Source organism: Euprymna scolopes, chromosome 7 (assembly GCF_053919585.1).
Source record: "Euprymna scolopes isolate OS-2025 chromosome 7, ASM5391958v1, whole genome shotgun sequence".
Taxonomy (NCBI): domain Eukaryota; kingdom Metazoa; phylum Mollusca; class Cephalopoda; order Sepiida; family Sepiolidae; genus Euprymna; species Euprymna scolopes.
The window spans coordinates 156409375-156433082 of NC_136488.1; the positions used below are offsets into that span (position 1 = coordinate 156409375).

At 33.7% G+C, this 23708-nt stretch overlaps 1 protein-coding gene across 6 annotated transcripts in view; it reads left to right on the forward strand.

Moving 5' to 3' along the window:
- The window catches only part of LOC145280088 (digestive cysteine proteinase 3-like), an 87733-nt gene that overhangs the window by 17558 nt on the left and 46467 nt on the right, over positions 1-23708 (forward strand). For 3 of the 6 annotated variants that reach the window (XM_080131804.1, XM_080131808.1, XM_080131806.1), the window contains exons 2-3: positions 11961-12107; positions 15034-15139. In XM_080131804.1, the coding sequence (XP_079987930.1) occupies positions 11962-12107; positions 15034-15139 (252 nt within the window). In that variant the 5' untranslated portion in view covers position 11961. Of the gene's footprint in view, positions 1-2052; positions 2202-6163; positions 6238-11960; positions 12108-15033; positions 15140-23708 lie in introns of those variants that run through there. The other 3 variants (XM_080131802.1, XM_080131803.1, XM_080131807.1) reach the window with 3 other exon arrangements.

Sequence of the window (23708 nt, forward strand, 5' to 3'; positions counted from 1 at the left end):
GCAAATTTTACGTGACAAAACAAACATAGCCGTAATCATTTGTTTTGCTGATTCATGGAAGATTTAACTAATTGTGGCGTGACAATTTGGTAGATAACATTGGTTATTGTTGAAATTGACAAAATATGTAAGTAGTTATTATTGTATTTTTAAATAAAAATAATTTTTTCTGCTGTCGGATTTCGTTAGAATAACGAAGAAGCATCGTTTTTTATCGGCCGACCTGTACAATGAACACCCGTGCATATATCTTTGGTATCCTTGCATAATCTGACCTAGATAATGAGGATTTACCGTCAAGTATGGTTCAGGCTACATCGGCAGTCACTAGATGAAGCCGAGCAAAGTAGTAAGAGCAAACTAATGTTAAAACAAAATAATGGAAAAAAAATAGAAAATAGAAATACTTGGAATTTTCTGAATATATGTTTATTTTTTCTCAAGAGAAGTTGCAGATTGTATTGTTTATTTACATTTAGTATTTTTTTTTGCAATGTATATAACAACAAATATTGTGTTTTTGTTTTTAAACGCATGGTCAACCGAACACACGCGCACAAACACACGCATGCACGAAATGTAAAGCATTCCGACAGCTAAGAATATCCAAACAAAGTAACTGGGAAAAAGTAGAGATATAATTAAAAAATGCAAATATACTCTAAATTTACTGAATATACAAAGATATTTACTTTTCTTCAGAAAAGTTGCATTTGCATTGTCTATTTACATGCCTCATTATTTTTTGCAATGTATTTAACAGCAAAAGTTGTTTTTTGCTTCAAACGCATGCTCAACCGAACACACGCACACGAACACACGCATGCTCGAACTGCAAAGCATTCCGACAGCTATGAATATCAAAACAAACGAACGGGAGAAATAGAAATACAAGAAATAAAAAAAAATGTAAAATACTGAATATCTATATATATTTAATTCTCTCCATTTTTTGTATTGTTTATTTAGATTTATTATTTTTTTTTTTACATTTTTTTAACAACAAAAGTTGTATGAGACGCATTGCCGGGCCAAATGATATGTCTTTTAGTGAGTTTAGTAACCGTTCGTTATAGGAATCGAATTCCGGAATATGAGAAATTTCAGCCAATCAGAATGGACGGAATTTGTGAGAGTCTTTATTATTTCTGAATAGGAAATCGAAAAGATTATGTTATATCTATGTATCTATGAGCTAGTTATAATGGGTGTAATCACAGTATCTATGGAAACAAGAATTGGTGCCGGTGACAACTGGTAAAAGTGTGAGGACTAAATATTTAGAGAGAAAAATATGAACTCCTTCCTCTAAGAATGTTGCGATTGTGATGGTGTTGTTCGTCGGATACAATGAAGCATTTTATTATCACGACTTAATGTGCTTAAAATGATGTTCGAAAGTTACATAAGATAGTGGCTATTAGCCTAGATATATTGAATTTGTATGTGGCATCTGTTGATGCAAACCTACAATACTTTGGTCCAGTGGGGAATTTCTGTAGTAATTTTATTATATATATATATATATATATAATTTTTTTTCAATTCTAATCTAAAAAATCCACTTCTAATCTGAATGTTTTAAAAATTGATATTGTCTTTTTATTTTTATTTTTTTAATAATGCCGACTTTTTCTTCACTTCTGACGAGAAGCATTTAGCTTCGAAATACCATGACCTTAAAAATTTTCTTTCTTATTCGTTATTCTGCAACCATTATTGTCCTGATAATGTAATAAAGTTTCTATGTAACTTTAGGTTCTATCTTTTGAACCTATTCTATTGTTTGCTCCTCTTAATCGGGTAGAGTTTTTATCTGAATAGGTTTGCCTTACCATTGTAAATTTACTTTTCGGTGTTACTTTTCGTCTTTCGAAGAAGACATTTTCAGTAGAGGTGTGTGAGTATTAGTGCGAGTAGGGCTGGTAGGTTTTTATATATAGGAGCAGTGGGAAATGCGTTCGAGTTGTAAGGCCTCAGTGTGGGAGAAAGGGGTGGCCAGTTCTGTGGTCAATGTTGGGTAGGTAGGTGCGGGATGGTTACAACACGTATTTTAGTGCGTCAGAAAATTTTTAAATGTTTAATAAAACAGAAGCCTCTGTTGTCTTTAACAATGTTTGTTTAAATGAACGAATGCTGCCTGAATATATATATATATTTTATTTCTCTCATTATTTATTTTTCGATTTTCTTCGAATTGAGTAAGTATCCCACTTTCGTATTTCTTATTTTTAGATGATATTTCTACAAATTTGGATTTTTATATTCATTTAATCTTTTAATGTTTTTTTTTCTATTTTTATAATTATTTTCCTCTCTGATTTATTTATTTATTTATTTATTTATTTACTCCCCAACTCCAAAACTACACCTTTCATATTTTAGTCTCTATATACAGTTATTCATCGCCTTAGTTTCGTATGAATTTTATTTACATGTGACGATGTATTTGTTTTTCCTTTTCGCTTTTACTTGCAATTTTTGTAAGAAAGACGAATTAAAAGTTTTATTTAAAGATTTTTTATGTAATTAATTTAAATGTTAAATCTATAATCTTCAGTCTTATCTTAATATAAACATGATATCTTTGTTTTTTCTTTAATTCTTACTATTCCAGTCTCATTCAGTATCTCGAGATAATGAAATAACTCGATTTTACCCACAGTTATCGAAACTTTTTTTAATATTTTTTATTTCACTATTTTTATTTTTGTATTTTTTAAGCTCCTATGCTTCGTTTTAAACTTGTAGTTCACATTATTATCTTTATAGGTTAAATTTCTCACTTAGTTTATTTCAAACTTACATTCCGATTTAGTCTATTTTAATTCATAATAATCTGTTCATCTCAATATTTAGCAATTACTTAATATTTGATTTTTTTTTCTTTGTGCTGATGAAATGTCTCAAATGATAGTCTATTGCCAATAACAATGATTACATTTAAATATAATTATGTTTCCCTTATTTAGGTTATATTTAGTTTATTTTCTATATGTTAAGTTTACCGGCGTACTACTTTATTTATTGCCCCATTCTAAATTCTGCCAACTAAATTTAAAATTTAGTTCTTACTTAGGTTATATTTAAAATTTCCTTACTACACTTAATTATTTTCTTTTCTTTGTATATACATGTTATTTTAATCAGGTCTTTGGCGTGATAATAGGAATTTATTTCTATGTAGGCATCAAACTTTTTGTCTAAAATCTCTCCTTTAGAATTCACTATATGGTATGACTCAAGTAACCATAGATTACATCTTTCTGATTTACTAGATTTATATTTTCAAGCTTTATCTATTTTATTTATATTTGTTTACTACTTTTTAATTTTACCATTATGTAAACTTATTATAGTTTTATTTATATTTGCAACGGTTGAGAATGAAAGTTTAACTGTGTTTTTATTAATTATTTTACTTAATCTATTGTTTTAGGGACATTCTTATCAATTTTTTGTAAGATTCTTTAGGGATATAATTTCGGATAGTTCACTGAAAGGCGGATAGAACCAGACTTGCTTTTTTGCGTCTGTTTCGCTTCTTTCATAACTGTATTATTACGCTTATATGCTCGTTTCTCATTTTTCATTTCATTCTTTTTATTATTATCTTTATTTTTATACCTGTTTATTAGCTATATTTCTTTTTTCTCATCATCGTCATGTTATGATATTGTGTAGTTTATCCTACTATTTTCATTAGCCATATCCTTTATATATTTGATCTTTCCTTGATATCATGATCTAGTTAATGCTTTGTTATAATAATAATAATAATAATAATAATAATATTAATATTTATATATAAATATAATATATATATAATACAATATTTGAATATAAATATATAAATGTAATAGTTATAATAATAATAATAATAATAATAATAATAATAATAATAATGATAATAATAATAATGTATATATATATGTATATATATATATATATATATATATATATATATATATATATATATATATATAAGAGAAAATTAAAACTGTAAGTTGAAATTTACAATCAAAATTTATTGTTCGAAAATACTAAAAAAAATAGTCCTTTATTGCGCGGTGTTGCAAAGAATGCTATTTTGTCTATCCTTCTCGTCAGAGGACAGAAAGAAATAAAAATATTAAAGAAATCTGAAATCAGATATATATATATATATATATATATATATATATATATATATATATATATATATATATATATATATATATATATATATTAGTGTTAGGACGATTAATCGGAATCGAGAACCGGAAAAATCGGAATTTTTCTGGTATCAGAATCGAAAAATCTCTAGCCTAATTTTCAGTTTCAAAAACGAGTCTTTTGCTATTTTCAATCTTAATAGTCCATTGCTGATACTAAATATAAATAGTTATTGTTTCTAAACTATAAGTAAACTTATATCTATAAATCATAATAACATCAAAGTACGATGCAATTTTATTTTATTTGGGTAAAAAAAAAAACTAAAATTGAAACTTAAAATAAAATAATAAAAATAAGTTTTCCTGCTTTCCAGCTGTCTATGATATGGTTGTCTTCAAGTCCAACGTGAACAAGTTTCTGATGAGCCGTTCCACTTAAGTTAACAAATTTACCGAACTTCCATTACTATCGATTACTATATTGTCCTTTTGACTACTCTACACTCTTTTACCCTTGAGTAACCTATCGGCCTTGATAAGTGGTGACGCCTATGTAAAAAAAAATTCTACTGTACACTCTTTAACCCTTATCCTCGAGTGGTCTCTTGGCCTTGATAAGTGGTGATGTCTATGTAAAAAAAAAAAACTTTGTATAAATTCGCTTCACAATAAATCATTTTTGTCAAAAAGCATACTGCCACACATCACTGATAAGTAAAGCAACGATGAAATATAATTAAAATATTAAAATTAGGTTTTGGGTGTTTTGCCTACTTTTATTATATAGTGGGCTTTTGTCCGGTGAACTTTTTTCCGGTCTCCTAGTCAGGATTAACAAATAAAAAACAAAGAAGAAAAAAGAAAAGAAAAAAAAAACACTTAGATATTGTGGAAGGATTGGTCTGGAGTTGAATTAGGTATAAATAAATTCTGCAATTAAAAGATTTTCACGCTTCTGTGAGAACACACTTGACTTTTGTTCATTGGTTTAGATTTTCTATGTCTGGTTTTACAACGAAAATGTCTAAATATATGACAGGTGGTTAGATAGAGATTGAAGGCAAAAAAATCTGGTAGTAGATACGATTCCTGGTTTAGTGAAGCTATTTAGAAGTTTAGTTGTTATGTTTCTCTTCCATCGACAAGACACTTGAAAGACTAAAAATTTTGTATTAAAATGTAAGTTTATTTAAAATTATTAAATAAAAAAAACCTTTAAAAAGCGTTTTATGAAAATTTTCACTCACATGTTTTATTATTATTATTTTTGTTACATATTTAAAATTATCTTTTAACTAGTTGTATATACCCGGCGTTGCCAGATTGTAAAATATTGGCAGGCGAAGGATTTAGTCACATATATTTAAGAAACACCAATTAACCTAATTCCTGTTATGATCTTGAAGAAATGGATCACACCTGTTGGATTTATGGATGCATGAAATATGTCATTTTTCGTCTATGAAAAGTAAATTGAAAATAGTTTAAAGAGGAAATAACTCTCATAGCGTAAATAAATAAACTTACTTCCGTTTTAAAAGGCAACTGATTCAGCTTATAATAATTAAAAATAAAATCAATAAAATATAAATAAAATAAAAATTAATTAAATAAACCAAATTTAAATATTTCTACGAGAGACTAATGAAGACAATTTTATTACAAAAATCAATTAATAATATGCAACTAATTATTGAAATAGATTTTCTTTAATGTAATATACAAATGAGGTTACTCCCTGATTGTAGATTTCATTTGAATAAATAGTATATATACAAATCATGCTGTAATTTAAGTGTGTCCGCTTTCAGTATAAAAATTAATTTGTAAATCCAAGTACCTTTTGTACATATTAATCAAATTGTGAACAAACAAACAGACAAGCAAGAATAAGATTTCATTATTGTTGTGGAGACGCCCACTAATTAGCATACGTGGGTGAACAAGTTATAGATAAAGGTATCAGGTCAGCAAGACCGGGAAGCTGTGTTCGAACGCCGGAGGGGAAGACGCATGTGCCGGTTGCTCCATGAAAGACTTTAACACGCCCTCTGCCGGACAATCTTCCAACTGCACCTTTGTAAATATGAATTATATTTCCGTCTTAATATGTTTGTTTTACCTTTACTTTCTGCGTTCGTGTTGTTATTAATACAGACACAATAATTATAATAAATTATCTTTGTAGAAATTAAACATATTCTTTTGCTATGTAAAAACTTATAACTATTATTGTAGACCCTCAGCTAAATCACACCTCCAAGCAAAAATAAGATTATACTTTTTAGGCGATTACCTGTGAACACTCCGAAGAATACAAGGAGAATAGAAAACCCAACACCTAAATTATTTACGAATTTAGAATGGGGGATCAGATTTACATTTAAATTTATCATAAAATAAAGTCCAATTTCCGAGATATGCTATCATTTTACAAAAATTAACTAAAATGTGTTATTTTGCTTTTGCTCTGTGAGATAATTTCTGTGCGTTTAGTGTTTGTTTTCTAAACAGTATAATTGTATATATACACTAATTCTCATCATATCACCGAAGTTAAGCAACGATGAGACCGGTCAGTTCCAGATGGGTGACCATTTGAGAATATTAGGCGCTGTATGTGCTCTCCGCTTATCTCGGCATTATTTCCAGTCGTCTTGAACCCCTACTTGCCGCTAGAATAAAACAATGTCAACTCAGTAGAGGTATGGTTGGAGATTGCGCAACCCTTACCACAAAAATTTCACGCCCAGGTACCCTTACAGTGGGTATCCATAGACTCTGAAGACTGAATGGAGCCGTTATTGTTTTTTTGGGGGGAGGAGGGTTTTTTTGTTTTTTGAGCTAGCATAGTTTTACGATATTGCCAGTGAGACTAAAGATCAGTAGTAAAACATTTAGTGAACATTGCAAAAAAAAAAAAAAATTTGAATGTTTCGGAAATGACGATCAGTGATTATAAAATTATTGAATATAAATTGTTTCCAAAATTTTCAATTTTTTAATACGTAAGGATTCGCTAGATATTTTAAAGCAAATTTTATTTATTTTTCTATTCGGTAGTTTAAATACTTCCAAATTCCTTTCAAATTTCAGACAGTTACGAAGTAATGGATTTTTTCAACTACCAGCAAAATATTAAAATGGCCGACTTATTTACAAAGAAACCGATATGTATTAAGATGAATTTAACCTCGTAACATGATTTTAATTCGCAATTTAAAAAAATAATAATATAATAATTAGAAAAGATAATGCAAAAACCGTTTTCTTAGAACAAACACTTAGAAAAATCGATTTGATTTGCTTTAAAACAGTAGTAAATATTTTTTAAATATTTTTTAATATTATGGGGGACTTATTTCCTATTCAAAATTATACCCAACAAGTGAGGTTACACTGACAGGTGCTTCTTCGCCTGGTTCATCATTTATCTTTCATTCTATTTCAGTTAGTTCTAGTTTTTTTTATGCAGTTACATTTTCCTTGTTTTAAATATTTCAATACCGCCAAAAATGAATGTTTTAACAGTACAATTATTATTATTATTATTATTATTATTATTATTATTATTATTATTATTATTATTATTTACATACGGGTCATAAAGGATCTCTTCTTGAGAATAGCCTGCAGTGTTCCGATGAAGCTGGGTGACAACAAGTCTCTCCAGTTTTCCAGTGCTCTCCACCTCTTGATAACATTTTCGAATGAATTTGCATTATCGCAACAGTCACACACCATCGATCTCTCGCTAGCAGCGGCCATTGGTCTCCACTGAAATTTGAGTGGCAATAAGCCGCCCCAAGGTCCCAGTTCTCTTCACACTTGTCCAGTAGAGATCTGGTCAGTGCTCTCTCCTCGGTCTTTCCATCATTCTTGACCCTTCTCGGCTATTTGGTATCATTCTTTTGTGAGGGGAGGTGATTGGGTAATGGGAGGGGATGGGGAGAGATAGTGAATTTATAGATATGTATCTTCTATGTTCTTGGTTCTATATAACGTTTCTTTATGTTTTGTCTCTGTAGCAGCTCGTCTGGCCCGCGCGTGTGGCTCATGTGTATTAGTCAAAGATTTTCCTTAATATTTCAGCTGTTTTTATTATTGTTATTCCAGTCATTCCTTTGATTGCAATTTCTCTCATTCTTTTTTCAAAGTTTTTCGTAATTATTCCTAGTGCTCCGACTATTATAGGTATTATTTTGATTTTTTTTATCTTCCATATCCCTTTCTATGGCTAGCTCTGCATATTTGTTCTGCATCTCCTTTTTTTTCTGATATTCACCCTGTGGTCAGCTATAACAGCAAAGTCTATGATTTGGCAGGACTTTTCTTTTTTGTTTATTATTATGACATCCGGTCTTCTTGCTTGGATGGGTTTATCCGTTTGTATGTCCATGTTCCATTTTGTGATTTTCGTTTTCAGTTATTGTTGCTGCCTTATGTTTGTACCATATGTCTGCGCGTTCAAGATGCAGTTGTTTGCTCAATTCTCGGTGTACTGCCTACTTGATCGTGCCTGTCCTTGTATTCTTTTTGAGCCAGTTTGCTGCATTCACTTATTATATGGTTTATCGTTTCGTCTCTTTGTCCGCCGTGTCTGCATTTACTGTTTTCTTGTGTTTTGTCGATATTTGCTTTGATGTGGTTGGTTTTATCGAGTTATCTTCTGCTGTTGTTATTAGCGATTCAGTTTCTTTGTTTACGTGTTCTTTTCTCTTCCATGCCCACATGTTTTCGTTAATCTCATTTTTTGTTATCCTTATGAATCTTCTGTGTAGTTGTTTCTCTTCCCATTTTCTTTTCTTGTCTTATCCTTTGTCTCTCTGTTTTCCGTTTTGTTGTTTTTTTCCGTGTCTCTCGTTGCCATGCTTATTCTTTCAGTGTTTTGCGTTATGTAATTTTCTAGTTCTTTTTTGGTGTTATTCACGCAGTCTTTTATACATACCAGTCCCCTCCCGCCGTCTTTCCTTTTTATGTAGAGTCGGCCAACATCGTCTTCGGGTGTAGTGCGTTGTGCATGGTCATGAGCTTCCTGGTCTTCTAATCGAGCTGTCTCAGTTCTTCTTTGGTCCACCCTATGAACTGTCCAGAGTATCTTACTAATGATACTGCCCATGTATTTATATCTTTTATTAGGTTTCGTTGCCCCGGGGTTTGGAGGTGTGTGTTGAGCAAAAAAAAAAAAAATGGTAGTAGGAAGGCAGGCTCGAACCCATACTGCGAAGGAGGAAAAGAACGGGGGAAAAACGTGACGTCTTTGCTGTTAAGTTTGGATGAGGTAAGAATGCGTTTTGGGTTTTTGGGTTGGCGTTTGCTTTTTATTATTTTTGTTGTTTTAAGGAAGTTGTTTAGTTTGCTGTTTTGGTTAAGTATGACGAGGTTTTTGGTTATCTCTGTGAAAAGCTCTGGGTTGTTTGTGTTGTGTGTGGAGACGTATGTTAGGATTTGTTCTTTGTTTCGTTCTTTAGGGGTTATCAACTCTTCTACTGGTATATTTGTCGCAAGTTGGATCCCTTTGTCTATAAGTTGTGATGGGTATTTTCTTTTTCTTAAATTTATTCGTAGTTCCTTGAGTCGGATTTTCCGAAGGTTATTGTCCGTGATTATGGTGCAGATTCTACGTGCTAGGGTGTAGGGAATTGATTTTATGCAGCTTTTAGGGTGGTGACTTTTAAAGTGTAGGTATTGTTGGGTGTCTGTAGGTTTGCGGTAAATGTCTGTGATAATGTTATTGTCTTTAATCTTTATCAGTATATCTAGGAAAGGTAATTCTGTAGAGCTTTGTTCTATGGTGAATTTAATTTTTGGGTGTAGGTTCTGGAGTATGGTGTGTAAGTCTGTGATGTCCCCCCATGTGGGTTTCCATAAGATGAAGCAGTCATCTAAGTACCTTTTCCATGATTCTACAAACAGTTTTTTAGTTCTGTGGCCAAATTTTTGTTCTATCTTTTCATATAAGGTTTCTTCTAGATAGGTTGCGTAAGTCGGTGCCATTTTCGTTCCCATTGCTGTACCTAGTGTTTGGATGTAGTTGTCATTGTTGAATTCGAAGGAATTATTATTTAGGATTATGTCTATACTATCGATAATGAATTGCTTTGTGAATCTGGGATGTAGTGTTTGTGCGTGTCTGTTGATCCAAAATATTATTGCTTCTTTTCCTAATTAATGGGGTATATTACTATATAAACTGCTAACGTCAAATGTAACTAATAGTGTCCCGTTTTCTACTGTATGTGGTAAGGTAGTAAGAAAATGGATGTCGTCCCTTATGTAGCTCTTAACTTGATCTGTGAAAGGTTGTAATAAGATGTCTATTAAGTTGCTAAGTCTGCTTGTCGGACAGGCTGGTCCTGCTACAATGGGTCTAAATATAAGGTCACTAGGGTTTGGAGCGCTAATATATTCTGAGTTTTGTGTATCGATGGCAAGTTTTATTACGCCAGATTTGTGTATTTTAGGCAGTCCATAGAAGTTGTTGGTCCTTGTAATGAAATTTGTGAGGAAGTCCTTTTCTTTCTTTTTTAATATTTTGTTGTGTGTTGTACAATGTTTTGTGATTTTTGAGATGGTGGTGTTATCTATGTTGGTACTAATGGGTTTATAGTAGTGTTTGTCATCCAGTAATTCTGTAATTTTTGTTTCGTAATACGTTTTGTCCATGATTATTACGGCACCGCCTTTGTCTGCTTCTTTTATTATTATGTCATTATTGTTACGGATTTTTTTATAGGAAGGTCACCACTTATCAAGGCCCAGAAGCCACTCGGAGTTAAGGGTTATTTTGTGTACAGTAATCAATGGGATAGTGTTGTTTTCTCAGTTGTGCTGTTATTATTATTATTATTATTATTATTATTATTATTATTATTATTATTATTAAAACTACTATTTTCATTATCATTATTTTTCTATTATTATTATTATTATTTTATTATTTCATTATATTTATTAATGTTATTATTATTATTATTATTATTACAACTACTATTTTATTATCATTATTTTTCTATTATTATTTTATTTTTATTATTTTATGATATTATTATTATTATTTATTAGTGTTATTATTATTTTATTATTATTACTGTTATTAACAATATTATCATGATCATCATTATTTTATTATTATTTTATTGTTATTATTTCATTATTATTATTATTATTATTTTATTGTTATTATTATTTTATTATTATTATTATTATTACTGTTATTAATATTATCATCATCATTATTATTTTATTATTATTATTATTTTATTGTTATCATTTATTATTATTACTACTTTTATTATTTCTCTATTATTATTTTAATTCATTATTATTATTATTATTATTGCTACTACTACTACTACTACTACTACTACTACTACTACTACTACTACTACTACTACTACTAGTGGTGGTAGTAGTAGTAGTAGTAGTAGTAGTAGTAGTAGTAGTAGTAGTAAGACTTGTAGTAGTGCCTTATATTATTCTGGTGTTTTTTACAGAAAATCAATCCCTTTTAAGTGATATAATGTCGAAACACTATAATATTGTAGGTGATTAATTGTATACCATTAATTGAACACAAGTTGTTATTTTTTACTGCGAGGAAATCGCCGGTCTATACCTGTTACAACAGTATTAGATCACGATGAACTATACTTAATATAGCTGACACCATACGCCTAAATTGTATCTATTCGGCCAACCTGAACTTCCTATAGTAGTAGTAGTAGTAGTAGTAGTAGTAGTAGTAGTAGTAGTCTTTAAATACTTTCCGTTTATTTCTCTTTAATTTCTTTTCTGTTTTAGGATGAACGTTTTCTTTATTCTGTTCGTTCTGTTTCCTGTCGCAGAGCCATCGTATCAAATCATTGATTCAGGTCTGGACGACCTATGGGAGGGATTCAAAACGAAATTCGAGAAAAAATACGACACACCCATCATTGAAGTTCAGAGGTAAGTCTACACCTCACACACACCTTTTCTAGTCGGCTGGCTTAAAAGATCCAAACTCCAGAATGCAACTTTTAAACTGGTCATTACGAATAAAATCTATACAGGCACCTATGTATTAAAATCCGAATTAAATTTTGTAATAAAGTAAAGTGTTTTTCTCTTGCCATTCTGAATATCATAGACTGCAAGCCAAAATTTCACCTGCTAATTTTTTCCACTAACAATCTCCAGTAATTCCTAATGTGTATTTTTCATAGAATATGCACACTTTTTGTCTTTGTAGTACCTGTTAGGGTCCCAACTATGGGTTAAATAGAAACCGACTTTAAAAAAACAAAAAAAAAATATATTCTATCAAAGACTTTTCTTCAAAATAACTGGATTCGGCATTAAATAACCTGAAAAGGGTTGATATGCCGTAAAACAAAAACAACCAACATTATTCTACGAATACTTTATGAGAGAGAAAGAGAGAGAGAGAGAGAGAGAGAGAGAGAGAGAGGAGAGAGAAAGTTATGGCATGTAAATATGGAAGGATTCGGTGTTGTGTGAAAAGGTATCAACATAACATTAATATAACAAGCAACGCTTTAGTGTTTCTTCGCTCCATTTGCTTTTACGTACAAGTGGGTTGCAGACACTTTTTGTATGAACGGTTATGGTGCGTACCAAGGCGGCAAATGAGACGCTCGTTAGATGATAACTAACAGATTTATAAAACCCGGTTGAAGAGTGAGTAGTTGATAGATCTAACCTCTATGATATCCTAACATAACTGCGTTGATAGCCTTTCTCTAGATTTTCTCTACCCTGCAACCTCTCTCCCACAGAAGAGACGTTGCGAGCCTATCCTTGTTTTATCGTTATTTTCATGGCAGGTGCTCGTCTGAACTCCAATCTCTGGTCCCTCATCGTCAATCTTTCACGAAAAACACCCGTCTAGCTGAATCCACTGTCAAAAATTTCCCCCACTCTATATCTGTGCCTAAATCAAAACGCGGATTCCATGAACAAAGCTTCTTTCTTAGAACTGCACGCCTGTGGAACTCTGTTCCGTCTGCCTGCTTCCCTCCGGACTACAACTTGGATGTCTTCAAGTCCAATGTTAACAAATTCCTAATGAACCGCCCCCTTAAGTAAACACTTCATCAAATATCCACACTAACGTAATGCACTTGCAATAACCCTTATCCCTGAGTGGCTTCCTGGCCTTGATAAGTGGTGATCACTGTGTAAAAAGAAAAGAAAAAAAGCCTAACAAGTGCCACAGGAATGGCTTGATGTGATCAAGAAAGCAGTTGAGAAAACCCAAGAAAAAAATCATATCCGCTTATTAGGCATACACAGCAACGTTAGTGTGCTGCATCGACAAACTTAGATACATTACAGAGTTTAATAAGTCGAGAAAATATCATATTGACAAGTATAAACCATAACAAATGCCCCACGCACGGTATAAGGATCGTCAATATAAAAGCTGTGGGCAGTAATCCATTTGAGTCTGGTAACTCCGTGACTGACACAAGCATCACGGATGTCACACGAAGAGGAACCTGCTATAGCATTAAGGCAAAGGAGCACGTTGCGTGAAATACCTTCCCAGTTTGCCACGTGTGTGATCATGAGATTAGGAGGAAGTGTAGTAAAATTCTTTAGCATACCGTATTTGTGAGGCGATCTCGAGAACTAATGTGATGTTGCACACAGGTTTACACACGGGACCCAACACGTTGCATGCAGCCTACGTCGCAAAGGAAACCAAGTCAAAGTATAACTCGAAGTCACTTTTTTTTTTGTAACAGCAAAACTTATTTCCGGGTACTTTCCCGAATAAACCGTGATCATGCTCCTTCTCTCTGACCTCTCTTCTCTTTACCATCGTTTCGAACGTGTTCTTGAACGTGCTCTCGAACGTGATCCTCTGCACATGCACATGTTCTTTTTTATGGTTCATTTCTTTTTCCCTGTCGTGACGTCATTTCACACAGGGCTCGGCATTTGTATATAGCCGTCATACTCTGTTACACTAAAACGAAAGAAACTACGCTTGGATTCTAGATTATTCTTCCTGCCACGACTTGAATGTTTACCTACTCTACTATTCTACTCACACATGGCGAGAGAACAAATAGCTCAACACGTTTCCCGTGAGTATCAATAAAATGTGATGCACTATTTTCCGTGCCACTGTTTCTAACACGCTCTACAGCATGGCCGAGTGGTAATTTGGCCATGAGCGTAGAGATACAAACAAATCCCTTCCAATAATTCCCTTGCTCCCTTTCTGTCTCTTTTCTGCACGACCACCATGAAGTGAAGGCGCATATTCTGTCTCTCCGTAAATGGGGGGGGGGAAGCACCCCTCCCTCAATACTAGTTAGGTTAGTTAGCGTTGAAAAGCCTATTGTCCAGTGTTTAATTGTAAAAGTTTTTGTAATATATATTTTGTAAAATAAAATAGTTATGCTTTATATATATTACAATTGTGTCGTTTTTCGTGTGTCTGCCATAAATGCCTTCATAAATACCTTCATTGAAACAACGAAGCTCTCCGGAAAATGAAGAAAGAAAATTCCAGTCAGAACGCCACCAAGGGTGAAGAGGTCAAGACGTCTTCTGGGAGAAGAAGGAGCCCAACACATCCAACATCTCAGGTATGCTTTTCTTCTTATAGACGCTAATGACGGCCATCTTCATATCTTCCCGAGACCACTTTAAGGCATTTAATATAACACGTCTGTCGGTCATACACCTCAGTGACCGGCTGATAGTGGTATAACGTAATAGGCCGAACAAAATTTGAGAAAAAAACGTTGAAAGTATGGCATCACCGTCACATTTAAAGGACAAATACTATTTTAATAATTGTGACATGAAAGTAGACGATAAATACTAATGCCACACATTGTTTGTGTATATTTTGTAGACGTTTAATCTGGGAGAGAAATTTTCGCCATGTCATTTTCCACAACCGTGAAGCTGACAAAGGAATGCAAACATTTTGGTTGGGCATAAACGAATATGCAGATATGGTAAGACATACCTTTTTCCAATTTTTTTCTTTTTTTTTTTTGCATTTTGTATTCACGTTTAACCCCGATGCTTCTTGTGGTATAATGGATACCGAACTGCCGACTAGTTGCTTTGTCAATAATTCTGTGCTAACACTGTTGAAATGATCCGAACAATTTTAAAGTTGGTGCGATTTACTTGGATATTTGAGTAATTGATGGGTTCGATCAGCAACTCAGCATCAGGAAAAACTCACCGTAGCAAATATGTTTGGATCTCAAATTTGTAACAATAACATATACAAAAGAAAAAACAAAAAAAAACAAAAACAAAAGAAAACATCTTATTCTTGTTGCGGCAAAAAGACAAATTGAGAAATCCTACTGATGCTCATGTTGGTTGAAAAACTATGTGATTTTTAGAGACTGATTTGGAGAAAATTTCTTCTTAGTTTTTTTTATTTTCCGGTCTTCGATCGGTGATAAATTTCTCTTTTTGTTTGAAAAAGTTAGTTTACTTGGGGCAGCCATTCGAATTGTTTCTATTTTGCGATTTCCGATACTACGTTTGGTCATATAATCAAAGTTTTCGTTTCACATAAAAAAGAAATATCCAGTCAACTCCACAATGTAGGGGTTTGGTCTATTAAAGGTGGTACAATGCTTTTTTTCTTTTTTTTTTAATTCTATCAGATGCCTATCTAAACCCATTTAAATTATAAATCGCCATCTGTTCACTTATATTGGTCGAAACATTTGTTTTGAATAACCCAGCACACCTCATTAGTTTGATCCTTTGAATTGGAATCTCGCACTGAATAACCTGCATCGTTTAAAAACACAATTATTTTGAACAATATCCGCTTAGAATTAGTCGTTATCTTTGAAATCGTGAATGAAGATAATTTTTCCTAAATTCTTTTGATAATTCGCACAAAGCTTTCATTTCGTTGGATTTGTGCGAGCGATATGACTTCTCACAGATTTATAAACGAAACTGAACGCTCAAATTGTTCATTTAGAATGACAAATCTGAAGATAATATTATTTCTACAGTACCCTGCCAAGCGAGGGTTATATATTATTATTGTAATGATATTCGGAAACGAGGCTACATCAAAGAGTGTCTCTCTCATATTCTTGCCCAAATTGTCTGTATTGGCCTTTAAAAGGCTAAATTTATCAAATTTAGCCTTTTAAAGCAGTTTGACTTTCAAAAATTATATTTGCCCTTTTTTAAAAGCGTAACGAACAGACTAACTAAGGAAGAAACAATCACAATATTATATAGATTATATAAAATACCCAAATCATTAAGCGGTATTCGCTACTATATGACCTAAGGATACACGCATATCAAAATTTTACAAATTAACGTGATTAAACGTATAAATGTATATTTGCGTATGCGTAGAAGATGCAGGTTAAATGGACACGCCTGCTAAGTTCTTATTAAAAAAAAATTACCCCTTAGTAACTATTTTTACCGGCTAAAAACCAAATAGAATATGTTCAAGGTGTCTGAACCCCCTTATATATATATTTAGGTTCAAGTCTGTAAACCAAAAATTTACCCTAGCTGTTTTAATATATTAGAGGCGTTATCAATATAAATTAATTATAATTGTTTTAATATATTAGGTTAATAGTTGATATAAGTTAATTAGTAAACTAATTTTACTACTCAAAAGTTGACACCAATCACCAGACACCAAATTATTGCATACCAATAAGATACTTCATCGAGTTAAAGTTAAAGTGAACAATAGGCTAATGATAATTTTACGTTGTTTTATGGCAAAAGCTATCGAATACGAAACTGATGCATAAAAAGAAGAAAACTTGAAAGCAGATTATATAATAGAAACATAATGTGATCAACATACGGCTTAATCACGTTGATACACCGGTTCCCGCTGGATCACCGAAGTTAAGAGACGTTGAGCCTGGTCAGTATTAAAAAGGGGCCCATTTAGTAATACCAGGTGCTGTATGTGCTCCTTGCTTATCGTTCATTGTCTTTAGTCCTTCTGAACTTCTCCTTCCCACCAGAATCCCGCAGTGTCGATTCAAAAGGATGTGGTTGAAGATTGGGCAACACTTGCTTCATAATTACACACACAGCAACTCGTGACCCATTGGCTCTCAAGACAGACCGGAGGCGATAAAACATCTCTACTATTATATAAAAGGGACTTTGTGTGTATGTCTGTGTGTGTGTCATTTCGTTCCGTATCAACTCGAAAACGGCTGGGCCGATTTTATGAAATTTCACATGAAGGTACTTCATGTGCCTGGCAGTGTTCATAGATAGGTTGTGTATCGGAATGTCTTCAATAAGTATCGATAATCAATAATCGAAATAATTTGATAAATGACGGAACAAACGATTTTGACTAAAGTTAACCTCTTACACAGATGACCATCACAAATGCATTTGAGAAGTTTTATTACCACACAAGCAGAAAGGCCCGACATATAAAACCAACAGTAGGTCCTTTGATATGACAAGTGCGCGTTCGAAATGAATGTTTCTGTTTAAAGAACAATTGCACCAGGATATTTGACTTTTGCATTTTAAACTTAAATTCAAACCATTATCCCCGCACAGGCAGTAAAACAAAGCATATAAAATCAACAGTAGGTTGTTTTGGTATGACGGGGTTGCGTTCGAAATGAATATTTCTGTTTAAAAAAAACAGTTGAAGTATGATACTTGGTTTTTGTATTTTTAACGTTAATTCAAGCCATTATATATATATAAAATAATTTTATAAAAGCAACAGTAGGTTCTCTACAGTGCAATGTAGACTAAAATGTATTGTGGACTATGTTACTGCGGGGAGGCATTTGAAGCTTCCTCCCCAGTGCACCGCGATGTTTCCCTACACTAGAGCAGGAAATCAATCGATTTGATTGAAAAAAAAAAATGAGCGATTGTTCTGATTTCGATGACAATAAAAACATGAGAGTGTGAAACATTCGTTGGTTATCATTCAATCCCGGGCAACGGCGAGTCTCTCTGCTAGTATGCAATAAATAGCTAAGCAGTATCTGTAAAAAGCATAATTTAGACTCATTTATAATTCTTGTGGTACCCACCTTACGTATAATAAATTCTTCCACTTACTATAAAAACAGGGAGAATATGTCTATCAGCGTTATGCACCAGTTACGATCTGACGTACAACCACTTTTCTTTATTTGTTGTATTTGTTTTTCTTTCAATATATTTTGTCTCCACTAAATACCGAGCTGTGTCTTTCTTCCGGGGCCCCTACCGGTCCATACCAAATATAGGACAAAGAAATTAATGATTGTCCGCAAAGACCTACAGCCGAATGACGACAATGACTGACTGTATATAAAGACAAACCACGCGCGAATAGAACTGACATATATAAAAGACTGTGTGGGCAATGCGATAAAACATGAAAATACAGAACCCAAAATAATGGTTACTCCTTCAAAAAGCAACGCTAAAACGGATAAAACGAATAACAACGAAACTGTAAACAAATGGACAAGAATGGTAAAATGGGAAGAGACATAACTACGTGGAAGATTTATAAAAGTAACAAAAAAAAATGCCAGACAAAAGCACATGAGCATGGTTACAAGAAAAAATATTTAGCAGATAAACAAAATCGCAACCGTCAGTTATACAAAATAACGCAGTCAGAACGAACTATATAAAAGCTAAGATAGACAAAATTAATGAATACACTAAATGTTGACTGTGGAGAAAGAGACGAACAGGTAAACCACATAATAAGTGAGAGCAACAAACTAGTCTAAAAGTAACGTAAAAGGTAGCATGGCTGGGTGATTTTGAAAATGTTCTGCTATGACTCAAGCCAAGAATGACAGTTTGTTTATAATATTGAACCAAGGCAAAACGATAGAATTTGAAAGGTCACACCCGAAAGAATTCATGGATACAAAAACAAAACAATGTTTAAACGTTATGCATGAATGTCTCTCCCTCCTCATCCCCCCTCTCTCTCTATTCATTGAAAGAGAGAATTAAATATAATTGCATCGTTTCAAAACAGTTGACACTTGCATTCTGGAGTCGGCGGACGCAACATAGCATGCGCCTGGTTTCAGCTGGTCTTTATAAAAATATGCTCTTTATTGATTAAATCTTAAATAAATTATATTTTTATAAAAATGCATTTGTTCGCTATTTTTGTATAAGCGTTCGATTTCAGCATGCCATTAATGTCGACGATGGAAAGATGCCTGTAACGACGCAATGAAGACAAAAAGCGACCTATGTCAGCCAGTTATAGCCGACGACATATTCACCAGTTGCGTCGATGTTTCCTTATGCCTCTCGTTGGATATCGTGTATTCCCCCGGAGAGCTGGTTGCGTTCTCAGGACGTTTCTCAACCAAGTCACTCTCCCCGGGAAACGATAGTGCCATATATGCATTTTACAGATCTTGCTGAAATAACGTTATTATTTAGAAGGCTTTTTTTAACATGGGGAGGCTGACTTTTTATCTATTTCATACAATGACCCAACCATTTTTTAAAAAAGATATTGTAAAAAAATTATTATTAACAGATACCGTTTATCAATTGTGCAATTTCATTAGCTAAACGTTTTGGCATCTTCCGAGGGTTTTCGTAAGTTGCACGGAATATGCCGATGAGGAGGATGTCCTTATTCTATGTAAGCATTTTATTTGTATTTACCAGGAGATCATAGATCACTCAGTGAAAACAATCGATGGTATTCCCTGGTTTCTGAGTGAGAACAAATCTCCCCAAATTTCCAGTACTTTCCATCTCTTTCAATAACTTGCAAATGTCTTTGCGTTATCACAACAGCCGTTTGCCATTAACTTCTACGACCATTAATCTTCACTGGATGGCAACAAGAATCTTCAAGATCTCAGCCCCCTTCGCACACATCCAGTGAAGATCTAGTTTGTACTTTCTCTCTTCGATCTTTTCATCCTCTTTGAACCTTCACGATTATTTGCTGTGGCGCCAGTCTATGCCGAGACTACCATTTTTGAAAGAGACGTAGATAACTTACAATTTTGTGATTTCAGTTTTCTTGGTTCCGTGTGCTGTTGCGCCATTTTTTTTTTTATTGTACTCCTGTTGCAGTTTCCATTAACATTTGCATGTCATTTGGGTTAGTTTACGCATTCGAGGGTTTTCCTTAAGATGTCAGCTGTTTTCAGTACAATCGCCTGTTGTATAGTATCAGTCTTTCCCTTCATTCTAATTTCTCCTAGTCTTTGCTTCAACTTCTTTGAGACTATTACCAGTCCTCCTACAATTATTGGTATTATATTGATATTCATCATGTTCCATATTCCTTTCAGTTCTCTGGCAAGTAGCGCGTATTTGTTTTTTTCGGGTTTTTTTTTTCTGTCTCTTTGATGTTCATACTGCTCGGACAGTAAAATCTACAATTTGTCAATTTCATTTCTTCTTGGTTATTACTATGATGTCCGATTTCCTTGCTTGGATATCTATCTCTTTGTACCCCCATATCGGAAAGGATTTTGTAGTTTTCATTTTTCAGTACTGCCTCCGGTTTGCGCCAATACGATCCATTTGCACGTTCGAAGTAAAGTCGTTTGCATAGTTCCCAGTGTTCTACTTTCCCCAAGCAGTCATGGCTGTTCTTGTAATCTTTTGCGGTTAGTTGGCTGCATTCACTTATGTGATTTTGTCTCTTTATACACATTTACTATTTATTTTTTATCTTATCCATTTTAGATTTAATGTGGTTAGTTCCACTCGCTTTGTTCTGTGCAGCTGTCAGCAGAGATTCTGATTCTCTGTTTATGTGTCCTTTTCTTAGTCATGTCCAGGTGTTCTCAGGATTCTCTTCTCTTTTCATTCTTATAAATCGTTCACGTAATTCTTTCTCTTCCCACTGTCTTCCTCTTTTCGTCTTTTTGTGTCTAGTTTGTTTGTTTCCTCTACCGTTCTTCTTATGTTTGTTGTTGCAGTGGTTACTCTCTCCGTGTCCCGAGTTATGTAATTCCCCAGTTCTTTTTGTTCTTTCCACACATATCAGTCTTATCCTTCTTCATTTTTGTCACGTAGAATCGGCCAGGATAATTTTTTCACGTGTAATGCATCGTGCATGCTTATTAGTTTTCTAGTTTTCTGATCATGATACCCCAGTTCTTTGTTGTCCCACCCTATGAATGGTCAAGAGTATCTAATTAGTGATATCACCCAAGTGTTATTGCTTTAGTTAGATTTATACTGTATAGTTTTGTTTTAAGAGTCTCCTTTTTCTTCTCGGGTGCTTTTTTCCAATCTTCTCTTTCGTTTTTGTAGATTTTATTATTATTATTATTATTATTATTATTATTATTATTATTATTATTATTATTATTATTATTATTATTATTATTATCCTTCATTGATTGCAAGAGAAGAGATTGAATGGATGGTTAGGAATGAAATGAATAACGAAAGTAAAATTGATGAAACTAGCTCTGATGAAAGAACTGAGAGAGTGGAAGTGCAGAAGGGAAATGTAAACGATGATGGGAGGTGGACAACTGAGGAGGTATGGAATCCTATGGTTAGGGGAAGTAATGAGAAAGAGTTTGAAAGATCTAAGACAGATGAGATCATTGAATCTGAGACAATGGAGCCAGTGAAAGGAGCAGATGTATGGAGAAGTGGTGATGAAGTTCGAACTTTGACTTTTGTAGAAAAAGAAGTACTTCAGAAGTTAAGAGAGGCTCTTCTTAGATACGATATCATAGAGGTTCCAAGTATGAAGAGTAGTGATAGGCGGAAGGTGAAAAACGAGGTAAAAATAATTCAAGGAGTAATTCACAACATCATAAGAAAGAACATATTGGTTACGGAACTTAACAGGCTTCTGTATGCAGCGTCATACGTTATTGCGAATCGTCTTGGCTTATTACAGAAGAAAAAGGGAGAAATGAAGGATAGAAGGCCACACTGGCAGAGGCGGCTTGAAGAAAGTATTAAACGGTGGCGGAAAGACATTGGTAGAATCAAAGAAATAAGAAAAGGAGTTAAACTAGGACAGGAAGCCAAGGACGAACTTGAAAGGATGTATAGATTGCTGAAAAAAGGAACGATGAACGTTCTAACAATGTTGAAAGAGTAGGTCCACACTGGTGGTATAAAAATTAGGAACTTTGTTGGAAAACGTGTTGCATTTCGGTAGAACAACCTTTTCCGGAACAATCAGTCTCAGCTGTATAAAGAATTAAATGGTAGTAAACAGGCGGTAAATAAGAACACTCTAAATGCAAAAGATGCAAGGAAGTTCTGGAGTGGGATTTGGTCTGTCGAAGGGCGATATAATGAGAAGGCTAGCTGGTTGGGAGAGGTCAGAGAAAGGCTATCAGAAATGCAGCAGATGAAGAACGTTGAGATAACCATCGATGACGTTTAGGCTAGCATACGAAGGATGACAAACTGAAAGGCACCTGGTCCAGATGGAGTGATGGGTTTCTGGTTTAAACAGTTTCCATGCCTTTATCCACCTTTTTCTGCTGCTCTGCAAAGGGTTGTAGAGTCGGGAGATGCCCCTGATTGGCTTGTGAAGGGAAGAACAACACTGATTAGGAAAGATCCTGCAAAAGGAACAGATGCCAATAATTATAGACCAATTACATGTCTGCCTTTGATGTGGAAACTGTTGACTGGAATATTTGCGGAGAAAATTTATGAACATCTAGAGAGTAATGGTGTTTTTCCTGACGAACAAAAGGGGTGCCGGAAAGGATCGAGAGGTACTAAAGAGCAACTACTAATTGATAAAGCAACAATGCAGGATGCGAAGAAGAAGAAGAAGAAGGAGAAGAAGGAGAAGAAGAAGAAGAAGAAGAAGAAGAAGAGGAATCTGTGCGTAGCATGGATCGATTACAGAAAGGCTTATGGCATGGTTCCTCATTCATTGATACGTGAAACACTATTGATGATGAAGGTTGCTGAGAATGTGGTAGGTCTTTTGGAGACAAGTATGGCTCAATGGAAAACGGTGCTGACAGCAAACAGAGAGGAAATGGGGCAGGTTGGCATTAAACGTGGGATATTTCAAGGAGATTCGTTATCGCCACTTCTTTTTGTAATGATAATGATGTCACTGAGAATCCTCGTGAAGAGAGAAAAACTGGGGTATAACTTTGGATCTGGTGACAGACGCCACAACCATCTACTGTTTATGGATGATTTGAAAATATTCGGTAGAAATGAAAAGGAAATGGAGAGACTGGTAGAACTTGTGGGGACATACTCAGAAGGCATTGGGATGGAGTTTGGGATTAGTAAATGTGCGGTGCTGGTGATGAAAAGAGGAGTAAAGGTTCATTTGAATGGAATAGTTCTGCCAAATGGAGAAATCATGAAAGAAATAGAAGATACAGGATATAAGTATTTGGGAGTGCTGGAGGGTGTAGGCATCATGAACAGAGAAATGAAGGAAAAAGTCAGGAAGGAGTATCTTAGAAGAGTGAAACTAATTGCAAAGTCGAAACTGTATGGAGGAAACCTAATGAAAGCAGTAAATGCATGTGCAGTCAGTGTTTTGAGATACAGTGCGGGAATTTTAGAATTGTCTGA